Source organism: Puccinia triticina, chromosome 10A (assembly GCF_026914185.1).
Source record: "Puccinia triticina chromosome 10A, complete sequence".
In the NCBI taxonomy this organism is placed as follows: Eukaryota; Fungi; Basidiomycota; class Pucciniomycetes; order Pucciniales; family Pucciniaceae; genus Puccinia; species Puccinia triticina.
The window spans coordinates 4,087,720-4,114,367 of NC_070567.1; the positions used below are offsets into that span (position 1 = coordinate 4,087,720).

Genomic DNA, 26,648 nt, shown 5'->3' on the forward strand with positions numbered 1-26,648 from the left:
GTCCTACCGTAGGGGCGTCGTGATACATCGCAATCAATTTCAACCTTAAAGATTCAGGAACTAAAATCCTGTCTTGATGAAACAACAACCCGTCAACCTTTTTAACATCCCTGCCCAAAGAATCCTGATCCGTATAATGCCGCAAGAAATAATCAATCAATAACTGATTTGGCCGCTGAAATGCTAAGTCATGAATACCATGAAACCCTACCACTTCACTCAGCGATAATTCCTCAAGTTGCTCCATAAGGACCATCTTGTCCACAATTGATTTAGCCTCAGGAATATCTGTTTGCAATCCTACAAAATCTTCCCGTCTGCTAGGACCATCGGCCGGATTCAACTTACCAGGAATATGATAAATTAACATATTAAAATTATCCAATTTCAAAGCCCAACGAGCTTGTTTAGGGGACAAGTATTTAGCAGTCTTAAAATATAACAGATTCGAATGATCAGAGAAAATTTTTACTGGCTCTTCAGTACCCATCAACCATGCGCGCCACTCTTCGCAAGCTTCCACAATCGCCAATAATTCCAGATCAAAAATCATCCACAACCGTTCTCTTTCAGTTAGCTTTCTTGAAAAATAACTTACTGGCAAAAGTCTACCGTGATCATCCGGTTGACTCAACACCGTCGCAATTGCAAATCCTGAGCTATCAACATGAACATAACAAGGCTTGTTGAAATCAAAGTGCATCAATAGTGGTTCATTAATAAACAAAGATTTCAACCTTACGAAAGCTTTCACTGACTCCTCCGTCCTCCATCCAACAGAATCACCCATATTACCCTTGGTCAACGAAGTTAAAGGCCCCGCTACGTCCAAAAACCCCGGTATAAACTTTCTGTAAAAATTAGTAAAACCTAAGAATTTCCGCAACTCCTTTAGATTAGACGGATACGGCCATTGATTAATATTATCTAGTTTCCTAACGTTCATCTTCAATCCCTGCTGAGTAATATCAAATCCCAAAAATGTTACTGTATCACAAAAGAACTCACATTTATTCAATGAAGATTTCAAAGAGTATTCTCTTAGCTTGGCTAAAATTTTCTTCAGATCAGCCAAATGGGATTCCTTATCACAAGAGAAAATCAAGATATCGTCAATATAAACAAAACAACAAACGTCTAAATACTCCCGCAAAACATGCTGTATAAATTGCTGGAATGTTGCCGGGGCATTAGCCAACCCAAACGGCATAACCTGATATTCATATAATCCCCAAGGCGTTTGGAAAGCGGTTTTCCATTTGTGTCCAGGCGCTACTCTCAAAAGATTAAAGGCAGCCTTCAGATCTACTTTTGACAAAAACTTACATCCATGTAGATTATTTAACAGGTGAGATATAACCAGCAACGGATAAGAATCCCTAACCGTCATACCATTCAATAACCTATAATCGACACAAGGCCAGTCCGCCTTACCATCCACCTTTACATAAAAGATGGGCGCTGCAGCTGGGGACGAAGAGACTTTAATAAAACCCTTTTCCAAATTCTCATCAATGTATTTATTCAACGCATCTCTTTCACTTTTACTCAAATTGTAAATCTTACCGAAAGGAGGAGTATAATTATCCTTAAGATTAATTTCACAATCAAATCCAACACAATGAGGAGGAAGAGATGCTAAACTGTCCGTAACAAACACATCAGAGAACTCTTTCAACAAAATGACACCCGGAGATTTGTCTATAGTAGAATTGAAAGAAATACAACCATTTATCACAATATCATTATTTCTTCCTCCAATGAACGTATTCGTATCCTTAAGCCAAGTGCTACCCAGAATAACCCGTGAAGAAGAAAGCCGAGTAACGTTCAACCGGACCCGCGACTCTAAAAATTTCCCATCTATAATCTAAGTTTAATAAAACCAATAACTCATGGTTTTTTGGTTCAAGGGTTTCCCCCTGCCTTTAAACAAAAAAAACCTAAGTTTTCAGTTTTTGTAGGGCTGGCGCAAATCCCGCTAACCAGTACCCTAAGCCCCCGTTGCCAATGACACTCCCCCGTGGCTTTAAAGTGCCCAGGTGGGGGAGCGTGAGGTACAAATCCACCCAAGCATGGTTCTATTTATACCCTCAACCCCTCCCCCCAACTCAATTGTTGGCGGACGCCGAGCTACATTCCTTGCTTTCTGCCCGATTTGTCCGACATCATATTGTCCTCCGCAAGCTGATTCAAATTTCGCCTTTTCCAGTCCAATGTTTTGGCCCCTTACTTCACCTGGGACACATTACAGGTTCTCACACAGACGTTTCAGACAAATTTGGTTTAACACCTTCTTCTCACACTGATAGGTATTGGCAACCAGGCCCGTGGCGTAAGGGTCAATTTCTTCCGGCAAGGAACACCCGGTGTCAAGGCCACAGAACTTCGCCATGTCAGCCCAGTTGGCAAAACCAGAGGCCTACAGCTTCCTCCCTACGTACTCAATATCAATCCATCAAACCCGTCTTGCCTTCATCGTTGTCCCTCTGGGCTCATCTGTACGTCTTTTTGCCCAGTTGATGTTCCACGCCACGCGTTCAGGTGAAGGCTGAAAACAAATTCAACTTTCTCCTATAGTTTCAGCCCTATCTCCCCCCCCCCCCCGCCCCCGCCGGGCATAATTATCGCCTGGTTCGCCTTCCACGATCACTATTGCCACACCCGCAACAATCACTCAACAACTCAAATCAGGGTCTACATCAGGCCTCCAACCAGGGTCTACCTCAGCCACCCCGTAAACCTTCAACAAGGGTATCGCCTCCGGCTTACAGGTCTGTCCTATCTCTCACCTCCTTGTCCGCTAGCGGCTTCCCCCACTTCAAGCCTTATTTAAGACACTCCATTCGCCGCCTTCTGCCATCATTTCCCCCACCGAAAAAGAATCACTCATCCTCCTCCTCTTTTCCATTAAACCATACCTCCCATCAAAAACAATGTCCAATAATCACATCATTAATCATCCTGGGATTTTTTCCGGCCTATTTGAAGCCACCGCCAATGTAAGCCTATTAATCCTTTGTGATTGATCCAACCAAAGAATACACATTGACCCCCACCATGACTATACCTTGATGTAGTCCGTGGTAACCAGTATGGTCTTGTCTCGACAGCATCATTCTTTGCTTGCTCAGGGGTCGCCGACGAAAAGGAGATAGACTTCGAGGTAAAGCTCGTCGCCAATACCTCAATCAACAATACTCTTGACAAAGGCTATGTGTACTCCCTGACTGGCGGTCGCATCATAGCACTTAATGATGGCTTGACACCAATCATTACCTATTCCCCCGATTCTCTCATCCGCGTCGGTAAAGCCTTGGATTTGTCCCTCAATACCAGCAAAAAGACGGGTGTGGTTGGGCTAGGATCTGTGATAGAGCAAAACAAAATCCCTAGCCCAAATCCTGACAAGGAGAGTCAACTCAAGGTTGTTGTATCTCACACCGATTGGGACCCCCAGGCAAGTTCTTTATGCTCCCCCCCATGTATAGCACAATACTAATGTCATCATTGTTTTCAGAACCAATGCCACCGGTCGTATTTGATCAAGTATATTGTCCCCGCAACCAAAAACATGGTCAAGACTCATTCCCTCTACGTGTTAGGGCGGGAAGTTTCGCTCGCTGGTAACTTAGTTGATTGGGATATCAAAAGGAAAATGCCCGTGGTTCTGGTAAGACACACTTTCATTCGTTTTGCCCTTCTCAATCTCACAACGTCAACCCCTCCTATCAGGTCAGGGGAGTGAGCGTTACGAGCGGCCATCAAATTGGCAAGAACTCTCCTAAGAGCGGTCCTGGTCCATCAACCCCCGGCGGTCGTGGGCGGAAACTGTTAGTTCAAGGAAATTCTTGAATCAATTGAAACTTCAATACTGATCTTCTTGCGGTAGTCACCAATGGTCCAAAGACAGCGACGCCACGCAAACCCCAACACCAACACCATCCGGCTCCGGAACTCCAGGTTCTCAAGACACATCTTACAAGGGTAAAGAAAAAGCGGTATCCAATGACGAATCAAACAATAACAAGTTGGAAGCGGGAGATGACGACAACAAAGATGAAACCCCAGCTCCAAAGAAACGAGGGAGACCCCGTAAGGATATACTCAAAGATGCCGCAAAGCGACTTAAAAACCATTGACCTCAATTGGTAATACTTTTGAGCTGATCTCTTTTTCTAAATCTCCTCTCATGTAAACTTGTGTTTCGCGGAAAAGACTAAATGAAAAAAAAAATCTCTGAATAATTTAAAACACAACCTCCCCTTGTGCCATTGTGTGATGCAGAGCGCCGTAGAGAGTTAGGAGGAGACGGATGACCAAGAGAATCAGATTAGTAATTGGTTGAAACTATATCGGCATAATTCTTATCGGAGAAGGTGAAAGTTTGCCTTGATAAACTTGTTTCATTTATTTAAAGGACGGTCAGATTCCGGATAGAGGAACCATCGCCAGCAATGGTTAAACTCAGGCTGACTACAAAGGACCGGCCTTTGACAAGTGGGCTGTGTGTCTCGGTCTCCATGGTAACCTTTGACAAACCATCATGCCATACAGAGAGCCCGTGCGCAAACCAAAGCTACTTGGGCTCATGCCCCTCCCCAACCACGACTTCACAATCTCTCTTGTTTGTCTGTCAATTCCTCGCATGGAATTTCGCCTTAACCATCTAATTCTATTGAACTCGCACCTACTTCTTCCGTTCTTCTTCACAAGCTTTGTACTGCTGACAATGTCATTTAAATTCAAGGTTGTTTCCTTACAATCGCAGAATAATGAGAAGTATATCATGGAACATCCCCTACTTAGTCTCCCCCATCGCCTTGGCCTATGTAATGTTTGATGTAGCGGGTGTTCCGCACTCCACTGGAAAGCCGAAGGAACCAAGCTCGACCAGAACAAACCCTTACACGACTTTACGATGTGCTGTCAAAAAAACCAGGTGACTCTTCCAATGATGCACGAGCTTGCCCCAGAGTTTCCACCCGTCTTGGAGAAATTATTTACTGGGGACAATGAACGTGAGACAACTCTTCTCACCAGTCTTCCACCACGCGCTGACTAACAAGTCTTACAGGTTCAAAAAATTTCCTTGCCTTGATCCGCATGTACAACAACTCCATAAGTTTTACTTCGCTTGGCGCGACGATTGACCCGTCAGTTCGCGGACCTTACGGTATTGATGTTTTCCGTATCTCCGGTGGGATCAGTCATCTCGTCCCAAGCGTTGAACCACTCAATTCAAAGGATCCTGGTTGGGCTCAGATATACGTCGTAGGGAATGGTGGTATGGAAGAAACGCAGTTAAGGATGTCAAAAGCTAGCGGTCGGCAAAATGCTGGGGCCAAGTTCCGTCTTCGGGAAGATGTTGTCTCAGACTTAATGGTGCTAATGTACAAACGAAATCCTTACGCCGCCGTCTACAAAAATGCACGCGAAACCCTCAAGAATAATCCATCCAAAACCTTGGCCCTCACCACAATCCACAAGCCTGGGGCCGACCAGAAGCGATACAACCTTCCTACCCCCGAAGACGTTGGAATCGTTGTTAGTGGGAGCGGACAATTTGACAAGAAAAGACATATTCGCTTGAAGCGGCAAGACGGCAAGTTTGAGTATATTTCAGACCTTCATTCGTCCTATTTTCCACTCCGCTACCCCATATTCTTTCCACTTGGGTCTCAGCAATGGGACAATGTTTACAGGTGTTCAACTGCTTGAGGTGAGTTATTTCACAATCATCACCATTCTGCTCGGTGGAGCTAAATTGACTTGAATTTTAGTTTCAAACCGAGCCGTAAGGTCATTGGAATGGTTTGCATTCCTTTTTTTCAGGCGCCCACGACGATTCTTGGCAATATTACTAGGTCGGACTCTTTTACAAGAACTGGTGGTGGACATGTATGCATGCGTGGAGGGGTCGAGGCTACACTATATAGTCAAGAATCAACTTCGGCTGAAGGCCAGCCAGTATTCTGCTCTGATGAAGTCAATTGAAAATGGTGTCGAACCTGAAGGCAGAAAAGTAATCCTCCCTTCAAGCTTCATTGGAAGCCCAAGAGCAATGGGTCAACTTTATCAAGATGCGATGGCCATTGTTAGGAAGTTTGGGCCCCCATCTTTATTCATTACGATGACCGCAAACCCAAAATGGGAAGATATCATCAATGAAATAGGAGAAGATGCTTCAGCGGCCGACCACCCAACAATTGTGGCTCGGGTATGCCGGCTCAAGGTTAAAGCTCTCATGTCAGAATTGGTCGAAAACAACCGCCTCGGCAAAGTCATCGCATGGGTCTCCGTTATCGAATTTCAAAAACGGGGCCTTCCCCATCTCCATCTTATGGTGACGCTTGATGAGAAAGACAGGCCTGATACTCCGGATAAGATTGATCTAATTGTCAGCGCCGAAATACCCGACCCAGTCGAAGAACCAGAACTCCATGACATCGTTTCCAGGATGATGTTACATGGCCCTTGCAAAGGCCGTTCGTGTTGGAAGAAAGGCGCGAGCAGCTGTAGCTCCGGATTTCCAAAGCCCTTCTCTCCTAGGACAATCACCATCACCGAGGCTTATCCGGTTTACCGTCGCCGCGACTTGGGTCGCGTTATTCACAAGAACAAAACTACTTTTGACAACACTTCGGTCGTCCCTTTTAACAGGTACCTCAGTCTTATGTTTGACTGTCACGTCAATGTTGAGATACCTGTCGATACGACCGCCGTCAAGTACCTTTACAAGTATATTACAAAGGGGCATGATAGAGCATCAATCGAAATTGATTGCGGCGACGAGACGAAGGTTTTCCTTGATACCAGGTTCATCTCTACGCCTGAGGGTACAGGAATCTTCCGTTTAAATTTTACACTAGACCTGAATGCTAACTCATTTCCACAGCTGCTTGGCGCTTGTTTAAGTTTCCCTTGTCAGACAGATCCCCAGCGGTCACTCGACTTGCAATCCATGACGACGGCGAGCAGGTCATTTACTTCAAAGATGGCGGCGACATCGCCGATAAATTGAAACAGACCCCACCTGATGAGACGACCCTGACGGCTTTCTTCAAAGCAAACGCAAACGACCTCATCGGTGCGAACGGCGTGAGGGCTAGGACTTTGTTTTACGAGCAGATGCCTGAGTATTTCACTTGGGACAAGACTAAGAAGATGTGGAAACCGCGAGAACACAAAACTTCCGCCATTGGTCGAGCCTTCTCTGTCTCCTTCAAGACAGGGGAGAAGTTTTACCTTCGAACTCTCTTAATGCATAAGAGAGGCCCAGTTTCTTTCGCCGATTTGAGGACAGTTGATGGAATCGTGGCCCCTAACTACCAAACGGCTTGCAACCTCTTGGGGCTTTTGGTTAACGACGTACTTTACGACAAAGCCTTGAAAGAAGCATCAACTTACCGAACCGGCACCGAACTTCGTCATTTCTTTGCTCTCATGCTTGTGCATTCTAAACCCTCCGACCCAACCCTACTTTATGGTAAAAACTGGGATCCAATGACCGACGACTTGATGCGACTGGACCGTAAAGATCGTAACGGTATTCTCCTCAGCTCTTCTAGAAGGCGCGTATTCGGCCTCTTCAAACTTCAGGAAGTCCTCGAAGCAATGGACTCTTCCTTGACACAAGCCGGAATCCTTTTATCACAAGGTGATTTAAGAAAAATGAAACAATTCCAACCTGAGCCCGGAGAATCAGAATCTCTCGCGAGTATTTTCATCAGGTTGGAACACTCGAGGTCGCTTTTCAACGCGGAGCAGGAAACCTTTTTCTCAACAATCAAACAATCATTAGAAAATAATCGGTCGCAAGCTTTTTACCTTGATGGTCCCGGCGGAACCGGGAAGACTTTTTTGCTCAACTCAATCCTTGACCTCTGCAAATCTTCACGCAAGAAGTCAGTTGTCGTCGCCTCGTCCGGGGTTGCTGCTCTTTTGCTTAAAGGTGGCCAGACGGCGCACTCGGCGTTCAGCATACCTATTGAGTTGATGCCCGAGATTGAGTGCAACTTCGAGCCACAGCACAAGCTGGGAGTAGAGCTAGCTCGTGTTGACCTTATCATCTGGGACGAAATAGTCACAATCCACAAACACGCGATTGAGGCGGTCAACAGGTCACTTCAAAGGTGCTGTAAATCTTCGAGGCCATTTGGAGGAAAATTGGTAATATTTTCTGGCAACTTTCGACAAATTCTACCCGTAGTCAAGTTTGATGAATATCCCCCTTCCTACGACGCGACATTGAAATCTTCACCCCTTTGGCAGGAGATACGGACCTTTAAGCTCACCAGAAACATGAGGATTGCGGCGGGAACCGATGGGTCAGAAGAAGCAAGGCAGAACTCAGATTTTGCTGCATCTCTTCTCCGCTTGGGAGAAGGAGCAGGACAGACCGAAGATTACCACATTATAAAGATGCCAGAAGTCGCGCAATTGTCAACCAAGAATGAAGAGACTGCAAATAACAAGCTGATTGACTTCGTATACGGCGATTTATCTACACCACCCCCAAACAACCTCAGCCGCGACGTGAATTATCTCTCCGAGCGTTGTGTCTTGGCTCCGCTCAATGCTGATGTAAAAAAGTTGAACAGAGAAGTAATGATCCGGTTAAATACGGAATTGGTTGAATGCCGATCCATCGATTATCCCGATCCTGACGGTGTCGACAGCCTTCCTGAAGAAGTACTCAACAAACTCGATGTCCCAAGCTTCCCTCAGCACCTCCTCGAGTTGAAAGTTGGGATGCCCATAATGGTTATCAGGAACATGGACATAGCAAAAGGCCTCTGCAACGGAACCCGAATGATATTAACACGGATTGGTCAAGGCTCAATAGATGGGACACTTATGTCGGGTCCTTTCGCAGGAGAGTCGAGAACTTTGCCGAAGATAAAACTTCATCATGCCGGAAGTAAGAAGTCGGGGTTGAGTTTTTATCGGCACCAATTTCCTATCACTCCTGCCTATGTGATGTCCATAAACAAGTCACAAGGCCAAACCCTCAAGCGTGTTGGCATCATGTTGAAGAATTCTTGCTTCGCCCATGGCCAACTTTATGTGGCGCACTCCCGCGTCACCCAGAAGAATAATTTGCTCATTGTCAAGCTCAACGAGAAGAGTGGCTTAATTAACGTTGTTCATAAGGCTATTTTTGGTGAGAAGATCTTTTTTCATGCGTAGTGTCAAACATGTCAAATGTTGATGTATAAGAGGTCATAGGTTTATCACGTCCCCAGGCTACAACCTCCACGCAATAATGACGCTTTGAACTGTTGTTCATGTATTAGGAGTCGTACATTTAACACACCCCCGGGTAGTGTTCACAATAAGAGTCACGCTCTATTTTCTTCATTTTGCACTTTGAATTTGAGTATTGTTTTTGTTCCATCGAGATAGCAATTCCTTTCACACATGAAAACTTCTTGCTTCAAGGTGTAAAAATATGTTGGGCTGAAAACTTTCCACAGACTCCGTTAGCTCTTCTTCTTCTCACAAATGACCTAGCTTGCAAAGATAAATGGTACACTCGTATTCTTCCTGTCAGTTTAGTTATCACAAGTGGGAAAATACAAGGTTCCTATTGACTCCCAATGTTTCAACAGATTATGTCAAGCGAATCCAAGAATCTTACAACATCCACTAGAAAAAAACTTTTTGATGATTGAATCACATTCAAAATGATGTCTTATTTTACTAAGCAAAGGTTGCAGACTCAATGTTAACAAATTTCAACTTCAAGAGAAACAAGTTGATCCCTATGCATTCCCCGCAATTTACCAAAAGATAAAAGTCAAATTTCGTATTCTGAAGAGCTCGGCAAAAACTCTGATCTCTGAAGCTGAATCTCTGCGAAGTTCACGGTCGCACGGTTCACCTAGCAAGAGATCGAATTGAGAATGTTTTCCCGAGGTGTAGAAGATTAGTCAGGCAGTGTCTGCTCACTTCAATGATCATTCGACCGCATGACTTGGCAAAGCCATCCAACTTCCCCTTGTATGATATCTTGCTCCCGACATACAACGTTGTGTCTTTGGGAACTTTACAATACTTCCACCCCAAAAGGCAGTGTACGCGCATGACGCCCCCAAATCGTTCCTGTGGATGTTTTGTCAGGACTTTTTGGCAGAACATGTCGGGTGATAAACAAATGGTGATTACTTGCCTCCGCCAGGTGTTCTACAGTCACGTCGAGGAGGTCTTCCTCATCACCATCGCCAATTTTGATAACACGGACTGTCTTGACTGATCCAACGCCTGAGACCCGAACCCGCTTAAAATCTACGTAGCGCGTGCCCAAGTAAGACATCCTTTGGTCTCCAGGCACCCACGTAAACTTTGGAACTCCCAAAGAATCACAGCCAGTGATTTGACCTTTGACTGCGTACGTTTTGCCTTTTTCCAACTGGGTGTCTGAGTCGTCGGAAGTTTTGAGGATAACGGGAAGAAGGCTCTGTCCATCATTCCAAGCTCCGGTTGAACAAGCATATGTCCTCGTCGCAAGAGGTGTAAGACCATCAGGGAGCCTTAGGAATTGCAAAGCCTGGGGAGAAATCAGTATGAGCGCTTGACTTAGCCAGCAGCATGGAAGACTCACCTCTCCAACTGAGATGAACTTCCCAAAGAAGCGGAGTTGGGTATCGTCATTGAAAGAGGGGCAATTCGGGTCTACAAGAAGCATTGCGACGCGGGAGTGGAAAACTTTAATTTTTCTGGAGTGGTGTATTATGGTCGCTTGATGACAATGTGGTGGGCACTGGGAACCTTGTAATAAAGCGTTGACTTTATACGCAAGATTGAGGAAGGTATGCCATTAATCAATTGAAGCAATTTTGCTCTTTGGAGTTGAACCCCGAAGAAATAGCAGATATTAAGGCCTCAAATTGGAATTACTGTCATTGAAGACCCTTGATGGAATCTCCGTGACAATTTTATTTGGAGAAAGGGCTTCAATTATCGCACAGAACTCGTTGTTGAGCAACTAGCTGGTAGGATCTAGAGACCGAGGTGAAGTAAATAATGAAGTTCCGCCCTCGGAAAGAGCTGTATGTATATTCTTCGCGTTACCCCTCACGGGTCTATGTCGCTGGTTACAACACCCATCAAGGCCTCGACACCTTGGTAGCGGCTTGAGTTTGTTTTATTTCCTCAACGCCTCGGCAATAGTGATGAGTATGATTGAGGATAATAGCCAGGGTTCAGATTAGCCCTGGGGAATCACGTAAAAAGTATTTGTGTCGGGACGGGTTCAGGGGTTAAATTGAAAACATTAGTTTTATTCTTGATGACGGCTTGAATAAGTTCAAACTGTTGCAAGGGTAGACCTTTGCGTACGGTTTGTGCGCCCAGAGGGACTAAAAAGGGGCCATAAGGGTCTTCTCAGTGTAAAGCGTTCAATATGACCCGCAGAAGGTATATCCTGTGCGGAATTCGCATATAAAACATCAAATGGGACTGAGTGTTAGCAGAAACTCCAAATCGTTCAATACGTGAACTCAAACAATGCTCACCATCAGACGTCTCGGGAATTCTTCTTGGTTCAATGTTGCAGGTGTTTTTGCCGTAACGCACACGGTAATTAATTTCAAATTAATTAATCTTTGTCGTTGGTTAAAACTTATTCCCGATTTTTGTTAAAGTCCGTTGATGAACCCGATTGGGACAAGAAGACCGTTGCATTGATGACTCAGGGGAAGTACTACGTTGCCGGCGGCTTGAAGGGTATCGAGGATCACGCATGTGTCAGGTTGACTTATCGGGGCGAACGTTTGAATAAGTTGGGCTACGGCAAATTTTACGTGTTGAAAGGTTTCCTTGTTGGGGCTAAGAGGCACGAAATGCCCTTCTTCATGGTTGATGTCAATGACAAAAAGGAGGTCCCAAGTTTGTTTGCCTTTCAAGAGACTAAAATTGAATCACTCGGTTTTGTTGATGGCTTTGTCAACTCCCAAAAAGAACCCAACCCGGAAGGAATGGTATCAGTGATGGTAAAACACAATGGCATCAACGAGAACGTTAGTGAAAACTCACCAAAACTTTAGAATAATGCTGACCTCAAATATTCACAGGATCCGGACAATGAGAGCATGGTCGTCAAGTACGTGGTTCCGCAACACTTAATTTCAGGCCAAGCGGTTGACGTTTTCGCGGTGGGAAGGCAAATTTTATTTCGTGGAACGTTGGCCGGTTGGAATAGAGAGCTAGACATGGTCAGAGTCAAGGTGGGTCTTTCAGTTGTTAACTCTTGGCGGTGACTGGAGACTCACAAACAATTTCAGGTATCGGGTGGCGCTCTTGATGTGGAAGCATTAAGCGACTAGACGAAAGGTCTCATTCAATTCCCCGGGAACTGGCGACGAACCATCAACGACTAAAACGTCAAACTCTATGCATTTCATACAAACATTTTGGTTTAAGTCTCTTTTGGGCGCATTGAGTTAGGGCAACAGAATTCAAACCAAACAATGGGAGAGCGATACACTTTATTTGTGTAGACTGGCTGTTCCTCCCATTCTTTCAGGAGTATGTTAATACGTATAATCCTTTGGCTCTATTTCTACTCTTCACATCTTGGTGTCGTATGAAAAAAATAGCTGTCAATGTTGTCCTCTTGCACACCTTCATCAGGAGCGGCTGTTTTTGTAAATTCGGGCTTTTTACATGATATTCAGGCTTATAATTACTTCTTCATTGGTCATATTGTACGATTTGTTTTGGTTCAAGTTTTCAGACTTCTTGGTGTGAATCTCATATTTTACCGTGCTCTTCATAAAATTCCGCAGTCACTTCCCCTACCTGATGGATCATACAACTCCTCAACGGCTCACATATCAACTTTGATTAATTTTAACCCTGAAGCAGTTTCCTGTTAGATGGGCCCATGATTCAAACCGCGATGAGAGACTTCAAAGTTAGGTTGCGACCTCACGTGCTTCTGGTTTGATTTCTCGCGTGCTTCTTTGCACGAGAGACAACAGATCTTTTTAAACGAGGAGGACGGTCATGACAAATTGCGTTCTAGAGGTCATCTAATCTTCAAGGCCGTGGGTTTCTCATATTCTAAGACGAGCGGCGGCGCAGCCGCCCTAAAAGTCTAGTTGGAATGAAAAGAACAACAATCACATAAGAAATAACATCGCCCAAAACCGCAACCGATCCGTCGAAAGACCTGATTGACAAAGGTTGCGCTAGAGGATAACTTTTCAGATTCTGAGAAATGACAAAACGATTGTCAATAAAAGAATTAGAAGCCCCAGAATCAACCAAAATTGAAACATCAACGGTAGCATTATTCCCAACCACCATCTTTCCGTCAAAAGTTGGACGATTGCTAGATTGAGATACCTTTACTCGATGAAATGGCTTAAATTCATCGTGTTCTTCCTTACTCAATTCTCGATTGAATCACAACTCCGCCATAGATAAAGTTTCATTGGAAATGGAATCAACATATCGGACCCCTCCGTATTCAGCACCCGTTCCTCGATTCATCGAAATGGAAGGAGCGGAAGTTGAACCATCGGGGACCGATTGAGTCCTCTTCTTGGTGATCGGCTTGTTGATGACCTCCAAGGGAGATTCCCTCTTCTTACTTTTCTCCGAAAAACGAGGCCTAGCTGAGTCCGCCCGATTCCGATCTTCTCGCAAAGCGCCGCCCCAACTCTTCCAAATCGCCAAAACCGCATCCTTCTTTAACCAATCTTCTTCCGGGAAAGGTCATCCTCTCTTCTTGTAATGATCCTCATCAAAGTTATTTGCACAACGAATACAAATCCCGCGTCGACGCGCCTCTTCTCTCCAAAGCGGAAAAGTGAAACCCGCATCCGCAGACATTACATCAATGTCCATAGGCGTCTGTTGATTGTTCCTGGGTGGCGGGGCCAACGGGACTGTCGAAGTGGGCGGAATTGCCACTCGATACTCGATTCGAGGAGGCGGGGCTGGGACCGACTTCCAATGGCTTAATGAAGCAACTTCACCGGCATCCGGAGCTAATTCCACAGCGCGCTCTTGCTTTTCTTCTAACGTCTTGATGGAAGTCCAACTGCCTCGAATCACACCACATTCATGAATTTTGGGATTGACACCCGCTTGATAAAGCGCAACCAAAGTCAACTCTGAATAATCGACCAGATACAAATAAGAATTGAATTCAATGTTGAAATCCGTGATGGACTTTGATCCCTGACAAAGAGCGGAAAGTTTCTCTTGAGCTTCCTCCTTTTCTTTATGATTTGAGAAGACGTGTTCCAAAAGCTGGAGAAAAGACTCCGCATCCGCAAGGGTTTTGAGAACGAAATCGGCCAAAGAAGACGCACGACCCGCCGGCAACCCCAATTCCTCCGCATTCTTCTTCAAAAGACCGCGCCACCAATTGTATGACGGACAATCTTCCCCCAAATTACCCGAAGGAGACCGAAAGTACGAAGCAATCCATAGAATCTTCTGACGCTCTGACGTAAAATGATCGGGAAATTGTGCGAATGTGTCCCTCATTTTAGAGCAAAAACGGTAAGTCTCTTTAACATTTCCGGAAAAATAGATATGAGAAAAATGTGGGGGCTGAGGGTTTGACTTTACTGAATTGCAATGAAAAGCTGGATCTTGTAAAACCGTCAAACGAGAATTCGTCAAATTAGAGGCCGTGTCAATGGAGTTACGAATCTGAAGGAATTCTTGCGCATAATGAGTCTTCATTCAAGTAAAATCATTAGCAAAGACCAAAAGTTGAGACAATTCCTTAATAGTGACGTCATTACGGCGGATAATATCCTCCTGTCGTCTCGCCTCAACTTGAAGATTTGCAATCGCTTGGGAATTGGCCACAATAGTTTGATCCCGATCCGGCAAGCTATTGACATCCAACCCTGCGTCCTCCTGTCCAGACGGCAAAGGTCGACCACGAGTAAAAGTCCCGTCACCACCAGTTTGAGGAGACGGTGAGGTCGAAATTGGAATAGATTCAATTGGGCGTGGTTCGAAATCCGCCGGAACCGGACCGAGAGGAGGAAGAGAGCGTTGAGCCGTGTCTGAAACCATAAGATTTGGCAGGGGGCTCTGAAATGGAGTAATAAATTTTTGAGTCCCTTGATGAAAAAACGTGTTAGGGTTTGGGATTGGAGAAGTAGGTAAGGAAGTATGAGGAATGGGTGAGGCAGGGAGAGACATGCGTAAAGGAACAATTGGAGAAGAATTATCGGACATGTTTTAATTAAAAAAAATCAAATGTGATAACTTAGGCTTGAAATCCACAAAATTCGAGGGAAGAAGAGATTGAATCCGTATGTTTGCTAAAGCTGTGACGAAGTATTGATTGATTGAAAACGTTTCTAGCGGGATAATTTGAGGAGTTACGACGAGATGATTGAGAGATGGCGAAAAATTTTGAAACTCTATGTAAGATGACAAATTTCGTGAATATAACTAAAAAAAAAAAACCCCAGATTGCCAAAATATTTGAGGAGATTCAAGGTAAAAAGATCCCGATATAATTGTGAGGGCCCCTCTACTACTCTTACTTCTCAAGCGGTTATGAATAATATCGAGAGAGAATATCACCAATCTTTCAGATGTAGTAAAGGTAATTTATCTTTGAACAAAGAATAAACTCTTGAAGGGATTTATATTTAAGGATTTCTTTATAAGGGTTTTGGATAATGATGATAATGAACAAAGATATTGGGATGAGGAAAAAGGAAAAAGAGCAAGAAAGAGAAACAAGGAAAGGAGAATATAACATGCAATCAGACGACAACAACAAAACCCACGAAACCATAAAATCTAAGAATGTTAATTAAAATCTGATAGCGGTTCCGAACCGCACAACTAGTAATATTATAAAATAGCTAGTCATCTAAATGAAAAGATTAGTCATCACACAAAAACGTTACACTAAGGTCCACCATTCCAAGTGCAAATGTCAGAATGCTGTGGTTTACCACCTACATACATAAGTACTTCCAAGGCGGTAGCTCCCCTTGTGGGAGAAGTCCAGCCTAGTAGCTGCAAGCCCGCCAAGACTAGCGCGGTTTCATGTTATGTTACCGGGAGTGCAACGGGAGGTGGGTGGAGTCCATGGAACCGTCCAGCCCCTCCCGGTACGCGCCTAGCCCAAGCACGCACCTGGCTTAGGCTGCTGTACGCGTCCAAAGGCGCCTGGCGTCGGAGATAGCGGCGTACAGGGATCAGGGGGAGGTCAGCGGCGACCTTGCAGAGTACTCAGGGTCTGCCCTTCAGAGCTCTTTCCTCCCACCGATCCCTCTCAGTATTGCCTTTCTCCTCACTCACTTCCCGGCTTTCCCTCAGCGCATTCTGGGTCTTGCTGCCCCTCTCGGATCAAAATTTTTCGCGAGATTCAAAAACTATAGTACATCAACACCCATAATCCACCTTACTACACAACCTTATCCTCATTTCCCCCGCTATCTTGCTTATCGACACTCTTTCCACACCAACCTTAATCCGCGCATCCATCCCTTAAAACTCCAAACTTAAACGTTGCAAATGTCTGGATTAAACATCCAAGATACAACAAACACGGTTAAAGCCGCCGCCCAACAGACTGCCCCAGCGGCAGGTGAGGAAAGCCAAATGGCACACCAAACCCCCACCCAGACCCAAGAGCTAGACGCAGATGGAAGCCAACAAGCGACATCGTCACAAGCCCCAGGCCCAGCCCCCAAACCCCCGAAAGCCACAAAAGCGCCGAAAGCAAGCAAGCCGACAACCCGTGCCGCGGCGAAAAACGTTGCAACGAACCCAAGAACCAATACCACCGAGGAAGAACCCCAAAGAGAGCTACTCAGGGACCCGGAAATAGCGGAAATTCCCGCTCCCACATGCGGTAAGCAAGGGAAGCTGAGAAGCCAAGAACAAAACTGACTAGTTTGGACATCCAAACCTTCCCACAGAGCCAAAGACATCCGAGGGGATCCCCGTAGTCAACGGAGATGAAGGGAAGTCGGAAGCAGACGCAAACCGAGAAGCCCGAATGATCCTGATGAACAAGATGGTCAAGGCGGAGAAAGACGGACATGACGCCATGGCCGATCAATACATGAAAATGTACAAAGCGGTCGTAGCAGACCAGAAGCATAGCGGACAGAAAACCGGCCTGATCCACGCAGAATCCATCATCACCGCTCCCCCCGTTGTTCCCCAGAAGAGACTGAACCTCGCCAAAACGACTCAGGTACGGAACGTGAAGTTCATCGTAGGTCAATCCAACTCCCACGACGATGGTGGCTTCCCTCCTTACTTCCACAAGCTCCTCCTCGAATGCAAAGGCCCCCTCCCCCTCACCATCTTTAACAGAGAGTGGCAAGAGAAGGCATTGGCTGAACACTCAAAGAATAGGCCAAAAATTGAAGAGGCGGTGTCCGAGAAAGGACTCCGATACGGGCTCCCAGTACCAGACGAATTCTCTCAGAATTTCTCTGATTGGACCCTCAATCACAGATGTTTCCACCTGACCATGAGAGACAGATACCACTACCCGGTTCTCGCGGAGTGGATCCTGGCCCACAAGGAGCACTGCGACAGACTCCACAGAAAACGAGGTTTCATGGTAGCCATCCGGTACGACATCCGGATTAGAAACAACGCCTTTGCGTTCAGGGTCAAAGAGAACGGAGAAGAATTTTTCTCCGACATCTCCCAGTTCAAACAAGAAACCGCCGACGAGGCGATCTCCACATGCCGCGACTACAACGAAATCGGCCTCGCAGACAATCCATACGCAATAGGCAACGGCAAAGTTGGAGGTGATCCAATGAAAGGAGTCCGCCCCTCGAGAGCCACTCGATCCAACCCCCCAGCTCAACCAAACCCTCCAAAAGCCAAACCCAACCAAAAAGGCCATCCTGAAGACAGCTCCTCCTCAACCGCGACTTCAGGCCATAATTCCCTCCCTCAGAAGCCCGATCAGGGTCGAGGCCCGCCAGGGAGCGGTTACAAAGGAAACAACTTCAACCCTAATCACACAGGCGGGAGCGTCCGCAACCGCAACCGAGACCAGTAGGTCCCCTCTCCTTCCTGTTCCACACCCTGCTCCGCCCCCCTAACATTTCGTGTGCATTCATCCAGAACCGCCCCCTTCTGAAAGACACCGGTCACGCCAAAATCCCTACCCCCCTTCCTCTTTATTCTTGTTCCTCAATCGCTTCCCCCCGGATTCCCCCCAATCCTTCCTCTTTGTTTTCTTCCTATCTCTCATCCCCCTTAGACACCATCCATAGTCTATCCCCCCCCCCATCCAACAACCATCCATTACTTGTAATAGTCATGGTCTAGATCAATATAATAAGAGAACCTACCCCTGACCCCATGCATCTTGTGCAACCCACAGAGATACGCCCCCAGAGCAAGAGATCCAATGCGCACCAGAAGTGTCGCCAATACCTGAAGCACACAGCCCAAGACCGCCGCGATGGCCAGTGCATGTGACATGTGAGATGAACATAACCGAGTGGGAGAAAGCCTTACTCCAGGCCGGGCTGATGGACGAATACGGCGACGTCATACGCGGCTTCCGAGAAGGATTCCACCAGGGAATCCCAGAACATAACCTAGGTACAGGAGTCCCATATTATACTCCCCCAAACCATCAAGGCGCGTTGCTAGCAAGGGAAAAGATCGAGTCCACAATAGCAAAAGAAATCGCCGCAGGAAGGATGTTCGGACCCTTCACCACGGAACAATTGATGGAACGATACGATTTCTTCAGGACAAACCCCCTAGGAGCGGCGGTGAACGGCGACGGCTCAATACGTCCGATAAACAACCTCTCCTTTCCCCTGAACGACCCAAGAATCCCCTTAGTCAACTCTTTCGTCGACAAACTTGACTACATAACAACCTGGGATGATTTCGAAGCGACATCGTGATTCTTCCACAGCCAAACCCAGCCGCTACTCCTAGCAATCTTTGACTGGGAGAAGGCTTACCGCCAAATCCCAACATCCAATGATCAATGGCGCTACCTTATGGTGCGGGATCCTGATTGACACCAGGATTGCCTTTGGCGGTGTAGCGGGGTGTGGATTGTTTGGCAGACCGGCAGACGCTTGGAAAGAACTCATGAAGAAAGAGTTTGACCTCGTCAACATCTTCCAATGGGTCGACGACAATCTATTTGTCAAGACGATCCACTCCAAAGTGGAAATGGATCACATTGTCGCAAGATCCGAACAACTAGGCGTCAAAACAAACGCAACAAAATTCTTGCTGTTCAAAGAAGAACAGAAATATATTGGTTTCGTCTGGAATGCCACCAAAAAGACGGTGTGGTGTTCAAACCAGTACAGGCCCTCAAGATCATCAAAATCCTGAATCCATCAAGATCAGAAATCTCAACAGCAAAACTCTTCAGCCTCAAGATTCTCATCAAGCCCCTCATTCTCAATATCCCTCAAGATTCATCCTCAAGATCTCTTTCCCCTTCTTTTTCTTTATGCTCTTTTTTATGTTTCTTGGTCCTAACACATGAGTCATGTGGGTTTCTTTCATCTTGTTTGTTTTATTTCTTCTCTTCTGTTGGTTGTTGTTGTGTTGTGTTTTCTTTTTTCTCCTTGTGGTGTTGTTTTGTAGTTAGGGATGTGATGACATGTCCTGTGACATGTCACTCCCCAGAGTCCAAGTTTGAGTTTGAACTTGGAGGATGGAATGGCATGGGACTTGCTCTGATCCAAGAGAAATCCCATCACCCTTTTCTGATCCGCTGGCAGTATCCCCAGCACTATTCTTGATCCTTTATCTCTGATCCTGATCCCTTATCATCATCTGATCCTTAACAAACCAACCACCGCCGACGGTATTCCATCCCTGTCGTCTCTCAAAAATCCCCCCCCCAACGCTATCACTTTCTGATCCTCATTGCTCTTCATCCGGACCACCACGAGGGCAGCCTCAACAGCACCTTTCCCCTCGACGCTCTGCCTACCGCCTGGCACGGTAGGAGTTCCACATTTGGTCCCCCGAGCCGGGATCGAACCAGCAACCTCAAGATTTACAGTCTCGCCCTTGCGGATTTCGAGACGATTGGCGGTTTTGAGGCACTCTCTCTTTGGAATCAACCTTCTTGCAAATTTTCCCTGGCTTTTGCGGATCTGGTTTTCTTTTCCCCTTTTTCTTTTTCGGACGACCGTTCTTGTTGTCGTTGGCGCTTGGAGTCTTTGTTTCGCGGAGGTTTGGAGAGATACAAGTAAGTTCTCTCCATAGTTGCACCTCCAGGGTATCTCTACACGTCGTCAAAGCATCACTTTAGCCACATGCGTGAGCCCCTTGGATCCGTTGCTTTTTTTTGGATATCTAGTGCTCGACCAATCAAAATTATCATGTCGGATGTTCGGCGGCCAGCTCGGATGGTTAAAATAGAGAATGAAGATCGAGACCTTGTATTTGACGGAACGGACGTGGAGATTTTTCTCAAGGCATATGAAACGGCGGCCAAAGAAGACGGTGCATCGGACTTCGACATGGCCTATCAATTCCGCTTCTTTATTGGATCACACAATGTTCGTGACATTGCTCAGACGCTGGACGGCTTTGAATCAAACGACTGGACAAGGCTAAAAGCATCAATCTTAACGTACTGGGGCCGAGTCAAAGTTCCCCAGTTCACTCTTCAAGATCTTGCCGATTTACTTCAGTCATGGATGGCGAAGGAGGGCACCTTTTCTGCTCAGGATTATGAAGAATTTCGTCAATCTTGGGACCCAATCGTTTCTTGTGTACTCAGCAACGAACCCATCCAAACAGTCGACGGGATCTCCGAGATGATTAAGTCCTTCGAACAGCGGTTGGAGAGGAAATTCAGTCTTCAGCCGTCCCTAGTCATTCCGCCAACTACGAAGCCGCCCTTGATTTGTTACTATTGTCATCAAGAAGAGCACAGTATGGCTCGTTGTCGGGAACTCCAGAAGGAAAAAAATGATCACCTAGTTGAACAGCGTGGACGCGAATTCCGGCTTCCGAATGGCACGATCATTCCTTTCGACTCAAATCGACCTATTCGTCAGGCTGTCACTTCTTTCCAGCCCTCACTACCCTCTGTACAGTTTTAGTCTACAACTTTGCTCACCAGTCCGTACGAAGAAGACCGGGACGGCGAGCAGGAAATTTTAGATTGTTCAATCAATGATCAAAGTCAAGCAGATGAAGATCCCGAGGCTTTTGAGCATCTTCTCATCTCTTTTAATCAGGTCGCATCCCCGCCTCTTGCCGAAAAATTTCAATCTGATCCCTCCCTGCAAGGGCGACATGAAAATCGCCAGTCTTCCGATCATCTCCCTCTGACTTGTCCACCGGGTCTTAGTCCTGCTATGGAGCCCGCGCGTACTGCAATCCCTGATTCGGAAGAAGAAGATATTACCGCTGATCCCGAGCTTTTCAAGCAACCAACTGAAGAGGCAAGTCATCATGAAGCCACTCAGTCGGAATCCAAATTGTCGCCGGAGCCTTCTGATCAATCGCCTGTCAAGCCTGAGCCTTCTCTACTGAATTCCATCCCGTTGCCTGCGAATCTGGACAGCAAACTTGAAATCCTCTCTGATTCCCATTTTGTGTATCCTCTGGACTCCAACTCGTCGATGATAGCCCCGTCAGCCAGTGAAGGAATTAAAATTGCTGATGGTGGGGAGATACTCATCTCCCCAGATCCTTCTGAGCCCCTAATGGAAGTTCTGTATCATCATACTATCTTTTATGATCATCTGTCCAATCATCAGAAGCTGTGGAGCGTTACTCGAGACAAGAGCAAGATTTCAATCCCCCTCGATCCTTTACCTCATTACCATCTTTTCAATCCTCACGTTGGCTTCGACGCGGACTTCAATTCCCGCGCCTTCTTTGGCCTTGAGATCTCAGGCGGCAAGGCAGATCCTAATTTCGCGCAGAAGCGAACAGGAGTAGTCTTCAATCAACTCCCGATATCTGAAGATCGCCTCCGAAATGAGGGTAAACTACCGGTACTTCAGTTGGAGCATGGTCGAGGGGGTTTCATTTTGGTGGAGGCAGAGGGACTAGAAGTAAGTTCTCTCCTTAGTATGCGCCTCCGGGTAGATATCCACCTCGTTGTCAAAACCCTACGTCCTGCCACTATCGTGAGCCAAACGCGGTCGCCCTTCTACTCTTTCAGTTCAGTTTTATTACGGCCGATTATCTTCGATCGTCATAGAAGGATTGTGCGGGCTTTCCGTCGTCAGGTTGACAGCCGGCTGGAAGCGTCAAAGGACCCATCCGGTTTTGATCTCAAATTTTCTGATCTTACCGAGCTTCAAAGCGAGATTTTCAACTCTCAAATACCTCTGGTTTTTGCGCTTCAAGGTGCTCAAGACCATTTGAATCACCCATTATCATCCTCTCAAAACAGAAATCTCAATTCTCATATCGGTTCTGATGCGCGCGCCAATCCCAGCGTTTCCTTTTGCCTTGTGATCTCGGGTGGAATGGCGGATCTGAGTTTCGCGTGGAGTCAAACTGGAGTAGGCTCCAATCAAATCCTGACATCCGAAGATCGTCTCCGCAACGAGGGTAAACTACTACCTCTTCGATTGGAGCGAGGGCAGGGAGTCTGCGGGAAAATCTCTGGACGTATTGGACCAATCATCAAATTCGGGATAGGTTCTGCGGGCATTAAGCCTTTGGCGGCACCATGCTCTGCCATTGGTTTCCATCCGATCACTTTGGAACTTTTTGTTATTGCGGAGGCGAGCCAGACTGAAAGTAAGTCCTCCCTCCATAGTATGCACCCCAGGGTAGATGCCACCCAAGTCGTCAAAACCCTACAATCTGCCACTCTCGTGAGCCACACCCTGTCGCCTCTTGCTGTTTCCAGGTTGGCCGCGATAATACCGACCGTCATCCATCGTTGGAGCGGGACCAGATCTTGTTTGATTCACCTCAAAAGGCACGCCAAGTGGGTTCGGGAGCTGCGCCTGACGAGGGAACGCTCAGCTGTTCAATGTCATCAAGTTGCTAGCTTGGATCTTGGCCGACGTATCGGTCTCATCAACGTTTCTTTCCGGTCACCACAAACTTCCTTTGAATCCAAGGAGGATTTTGGTTTTCACTCTTGGGATGCTCCCGCTGTCATATCACGATCTCTTAATGAAGGCCATCATCAATCTGAATTCTATCCAAGTCAACATGAAGATATCGCATCCTACGGGTCTCCTGAAGAAAGGTGTTGGTCTTGCGACGTCGACTCAAGCATATTCAGCACCCTAGATTTCGGTTCTGATCCTCGACTCCTAGCTAGGTCTTTGGGCGTAGCTCTCTCTCCGGATCTTAGTCGATCTTGGTTCAAGCATTCGGATTATCAAATCATTCAGGTCAACATGAAACTCAATCCCAATCAACTTCTCACACCCAAGGCGACCCTCCGAGACAAGGTTAAACTACCTTCCCCAACGCCGATCCGCCTCCGAGATGAGGTTAAACTAGCTTCCCAATCCTCATCCGATTCTGCCAATCAACAAACTTCCTTTCAATCTCTGATCCGCCTCCGCAATGAGGCTAAACTATCTGATTTTAGTACGACTTCTGATCCAACTCCTGTTCTCAATCATTCAAACTCTTCAATAAATCTCCGCAGGTCTTCAATCCGCCTCCGCAATGAGGCTAAACTAGCGCCATTGTTGATCCTCAATCCACTCCGCAATGAGAGAAAACTAGGTCTGATTCAGTTGGATGGCAAGGTTGTTGTGAAAGAACAGGGTTTTCTGTGGAGGCATAGGAGTATCAAAGTAAGTCCTCCCAATGTGTGCACCTCTCGGGTAGTTTCTACCGCTTTGTCAAAAAAAAACTCTACGATTTGCCACATTTGTGAGCAGCCTGCGGGTTCTTCCCCTTTTGTCTTCTCTTGATCTAGGAATGCGTGGCGCAGTCTAGGGACAGACTGCAAATGGTGGGTGGATGTGGTGTTCAAACCAGTACAGGCCCTCAAGATCATCAAAATCCTGAATCCATCAAGATCAGAAATCTCAACAGCAAAACTCTTCAGCCTCAAGATTCTCATCAAGCCCCTCATTCTCAATATCCCTCAAGATTCATCCTCAAGATCTCTTTCCCCTTCTTTTTCTTTATGCTCTTTTTTATGTTTCTTGGTCCTAACACATGAGTCATGTGGGTTTCTTTCATCTTGTTTGTTTTATTTCTTCTCTTCTGTTGGTTGTTGTTGTGTTGTGTTTTCTTTTTTCTCCTTGTGGTGTTGTTTTGTAGTTAGGGATGTGATGACATGTCCTGTGACATGTCACTCCCCAGAGTCCAAGTTTGAGTTTGAACTTGGAGGATGGAATGGCATGGGACTTGCTCTGATCCAAGAGAAATTCCATCACCCTTTTCTGATCCGCTGGCAGTATCCCCAGCACTATTCTTGATCCTTTATCTCTGATCCTGATCCCTTATCATCATCTGATCCTTAACAAACCAACCACCGCCGACGGTATTCCATCCCTGTCGTCTCTCAAAAATCCCCCCCCCCCCAACGCTATCACTTTCTGATCCTCATTGCTCTTCATCCGGACCACCACGAGGGCAGCCTCAACAGCACCTTTCCCCTCGACGCTCTGCCTACCGCCTGGCACGGTAGGAGTTCCACAACGGTTAGACTTCCAGACGACAAGAAGTACCAGCGGGTACAACAAGTGAAAGCCTTCCTCATACCGGGCACGGAATTCACTTTTGCGCAAGTTGAACAGCTGGCGGGTCGGCTAAACCACGTTTCGTACATCCTCCCACAGCTGCGGTGTTACCTTAACAGCCTGTACCAATGGATGAACGGCTGGATACACAGGAGGACCAAACGCACTCTCCCGAAAGACGCGCGAGTTGACCTCAAATATTGGCTATTGATGCTCCTTCAATACAAGGAGACACGGATGATCCAAAACCCAGACCCAATTGAAATTGGGTGGGTGGGGGATGCCTCTACCAGCTTTGGAATAGGCGTCCTCATCAGCAAGAGGTGGGCCCAATTTCAACTGGCTCAAGGCTGGGACCAAGGCCCAGAGCCAAAAAGAGACATTGCTTGGCTAGAGACGGTTGCGATACGACTCGGGATCCTCATCCTCAAGGAAATGGGTATCCGGCCCAGGAAGACACTGATTGCCTGGACCAACAACACCACAACTGAAACAGTTATCCTAAAGAGGAAATCAAAACATCCCGCAGTCAACGAAGAATGGAAGATCATTCAGAAGCTACTTGTAGACATGGAAATCAACATCGTCTCGAGACGCTGTGGTGCGCGGCATGGTACTGGCAGCGCAGGGGACTAGGATCTGGCTCAGTCTTCAAGCTCACTCGGGCGTGGTTTTCTTTCCCATTTGGTGGCGGCTCCCCCTTTTCTTTTCTTCCTTGGGTTGTGTTTCTGAAGATTCTTGTGCTATCTTTCTTTCTTTCTTTTTTTTTTCTTCTTTCTTGCTTGATGCGGCTCATTATTTTTCTTTCTGTTTGCGCGCGTTGGTAGGGCATGAAGGTGTGGGGTTGGTTTTGTTTTTTTTCTTCCTTGGCGAGCGGTTTGTTTCCTTTTTTCCTTTTTTTTAGTTGTGCTGTCTTTGTCGGGTGTGGGTGCGCGCGGAGCATGATGGATGGTCCGCAGCTTGCTGCGCCTCTCTGGAGTCTAAGTTCTGTTAGAACTTAGGTGAAGGAGGGGGGGGGCATGACCTTTCTGATCCAAGTTAAGGGAATCAAAATTTTTCCGATCAATAGCTCGTTGTATTCTTGACCGATCCTTATCCCTGATCCTTTCAAAGACTGTGGCTGCGACAATATCTTTGGAGTCTCCCAGTTCAATCCTTCCGATCAACTCAGTTCAAACCTTCCTGATCCTTCGGCGCTCTTTCCCAAAATTGAGTTCTCCGATCTCCTCACGGATTCCTCCCCACCTCCTTGAACTCTCTAAGATCACTTCCTTCTCAGCCAACTGTTTGCTTGGCTCCATCTTACAACACAACCGCCGACGCGCTCTCACCGCCGTCGTAAAACATTTCAACAACCGCTTTCCGATCTCTACAGCTCATTCGACCATCCCACTTCGGAGGGCTAAAATCTCAACTAATTTCCCAATCCCTCCCACTAACTGCCGCCGGCCTGCACCGGACGGAGTTCCACATTTGGTCCCCCAAGCCGGGATCGAACCAGCGACCTCAAGATTTACAGTCTCGCCAATTTTTCACGGTTTTGAGACGCTTGGCGGTCTTCTTTTTTTTAGGTTTTTCTTTTTTTTTCTTAGGGTTCAACGGCGGAGGCGCAGGGTACAGAAGTAAGTCCTCCCAATTGTGCACCTCCTAGGGTTTCTTTACACTCGTGTCGAAGCATTACATTGCCACAATCGTGAGCCCTTTGGAATTGCCTTCTCTCTCGATTTCAGGCCGAATTTTTTTCCAGCCATTTGCGATGGCCGACGAGGTAGCTGGCGTGAGACGCGTGAAAATCAAGCCCCAGGACAAGGCGTTGGGCTTTGATGGCACACACGTCGAGCGTTTCTTGGCGGACTATCAATTGGCCGCAGATTTGGATGGCGCGTCTGAATTCGACATGGCGCAGCAAGTGAGGTTCTTCGTGCGCAAGGCCGAAGTCAAAGATGTTTTGGAGACCCTTGAGGGGTACGATCCGCCGGTTTGGGCCTCTTTAAAGTC

At 46.6% G+C, this 26,648-nt stretch overlaps 2 protein-coding genes across 2 annotated transcripts; one reads left to right on the forward strand and one right to left on the reverse strand.

Annotated features, from left to right (window-relative positions):
* Window positions 1-9,802: 9,802 nt before the first annotated feature.
* PtA15_10A387 (uncharacterized protein) lies at window positions 9,803-10,690 on the reverse strand (the record flags this gene model as incomplete). Its single annotated transcript, XM_053160556.1, has 3 exons — window positions 9,803-9,886; window positions 9,955-10,107; window positions 10,175-10,690. The coding sequence occupies 3 exons, from the start codon at window positions 10,688-10,690 to the stop codon at window positions 9,803-9,805; spliced, it is 753 nt and encodes a 250-aa protein (XP_053024519.1).
* Window positions 10,691-11,511: 821 nt separating this feature from the next.
* Window positions 11,512-12,329, forward strand: PtA15_10A388 (uncharacterized protein; the record flags this gene model as incomplete). The annotated part of the gene is made up of 5 exons (XM_053160557.1): window positions 11,512-11,583; window positions 11,649-11,892; window positions 11,965-12,023; window positions 12,078-12,230; window positions 12,288-12,329. 5 exons carry the CDS (start codon window positions 11,512-11,514, stop codon window positions 12,327-12,329), a joined length of 570 nt encoding a protein of 189 aa, XP_053024520.1.
* Between the last annotated feature and the right edge of the window lie 14,319 nt (window positions 12,330-26,648).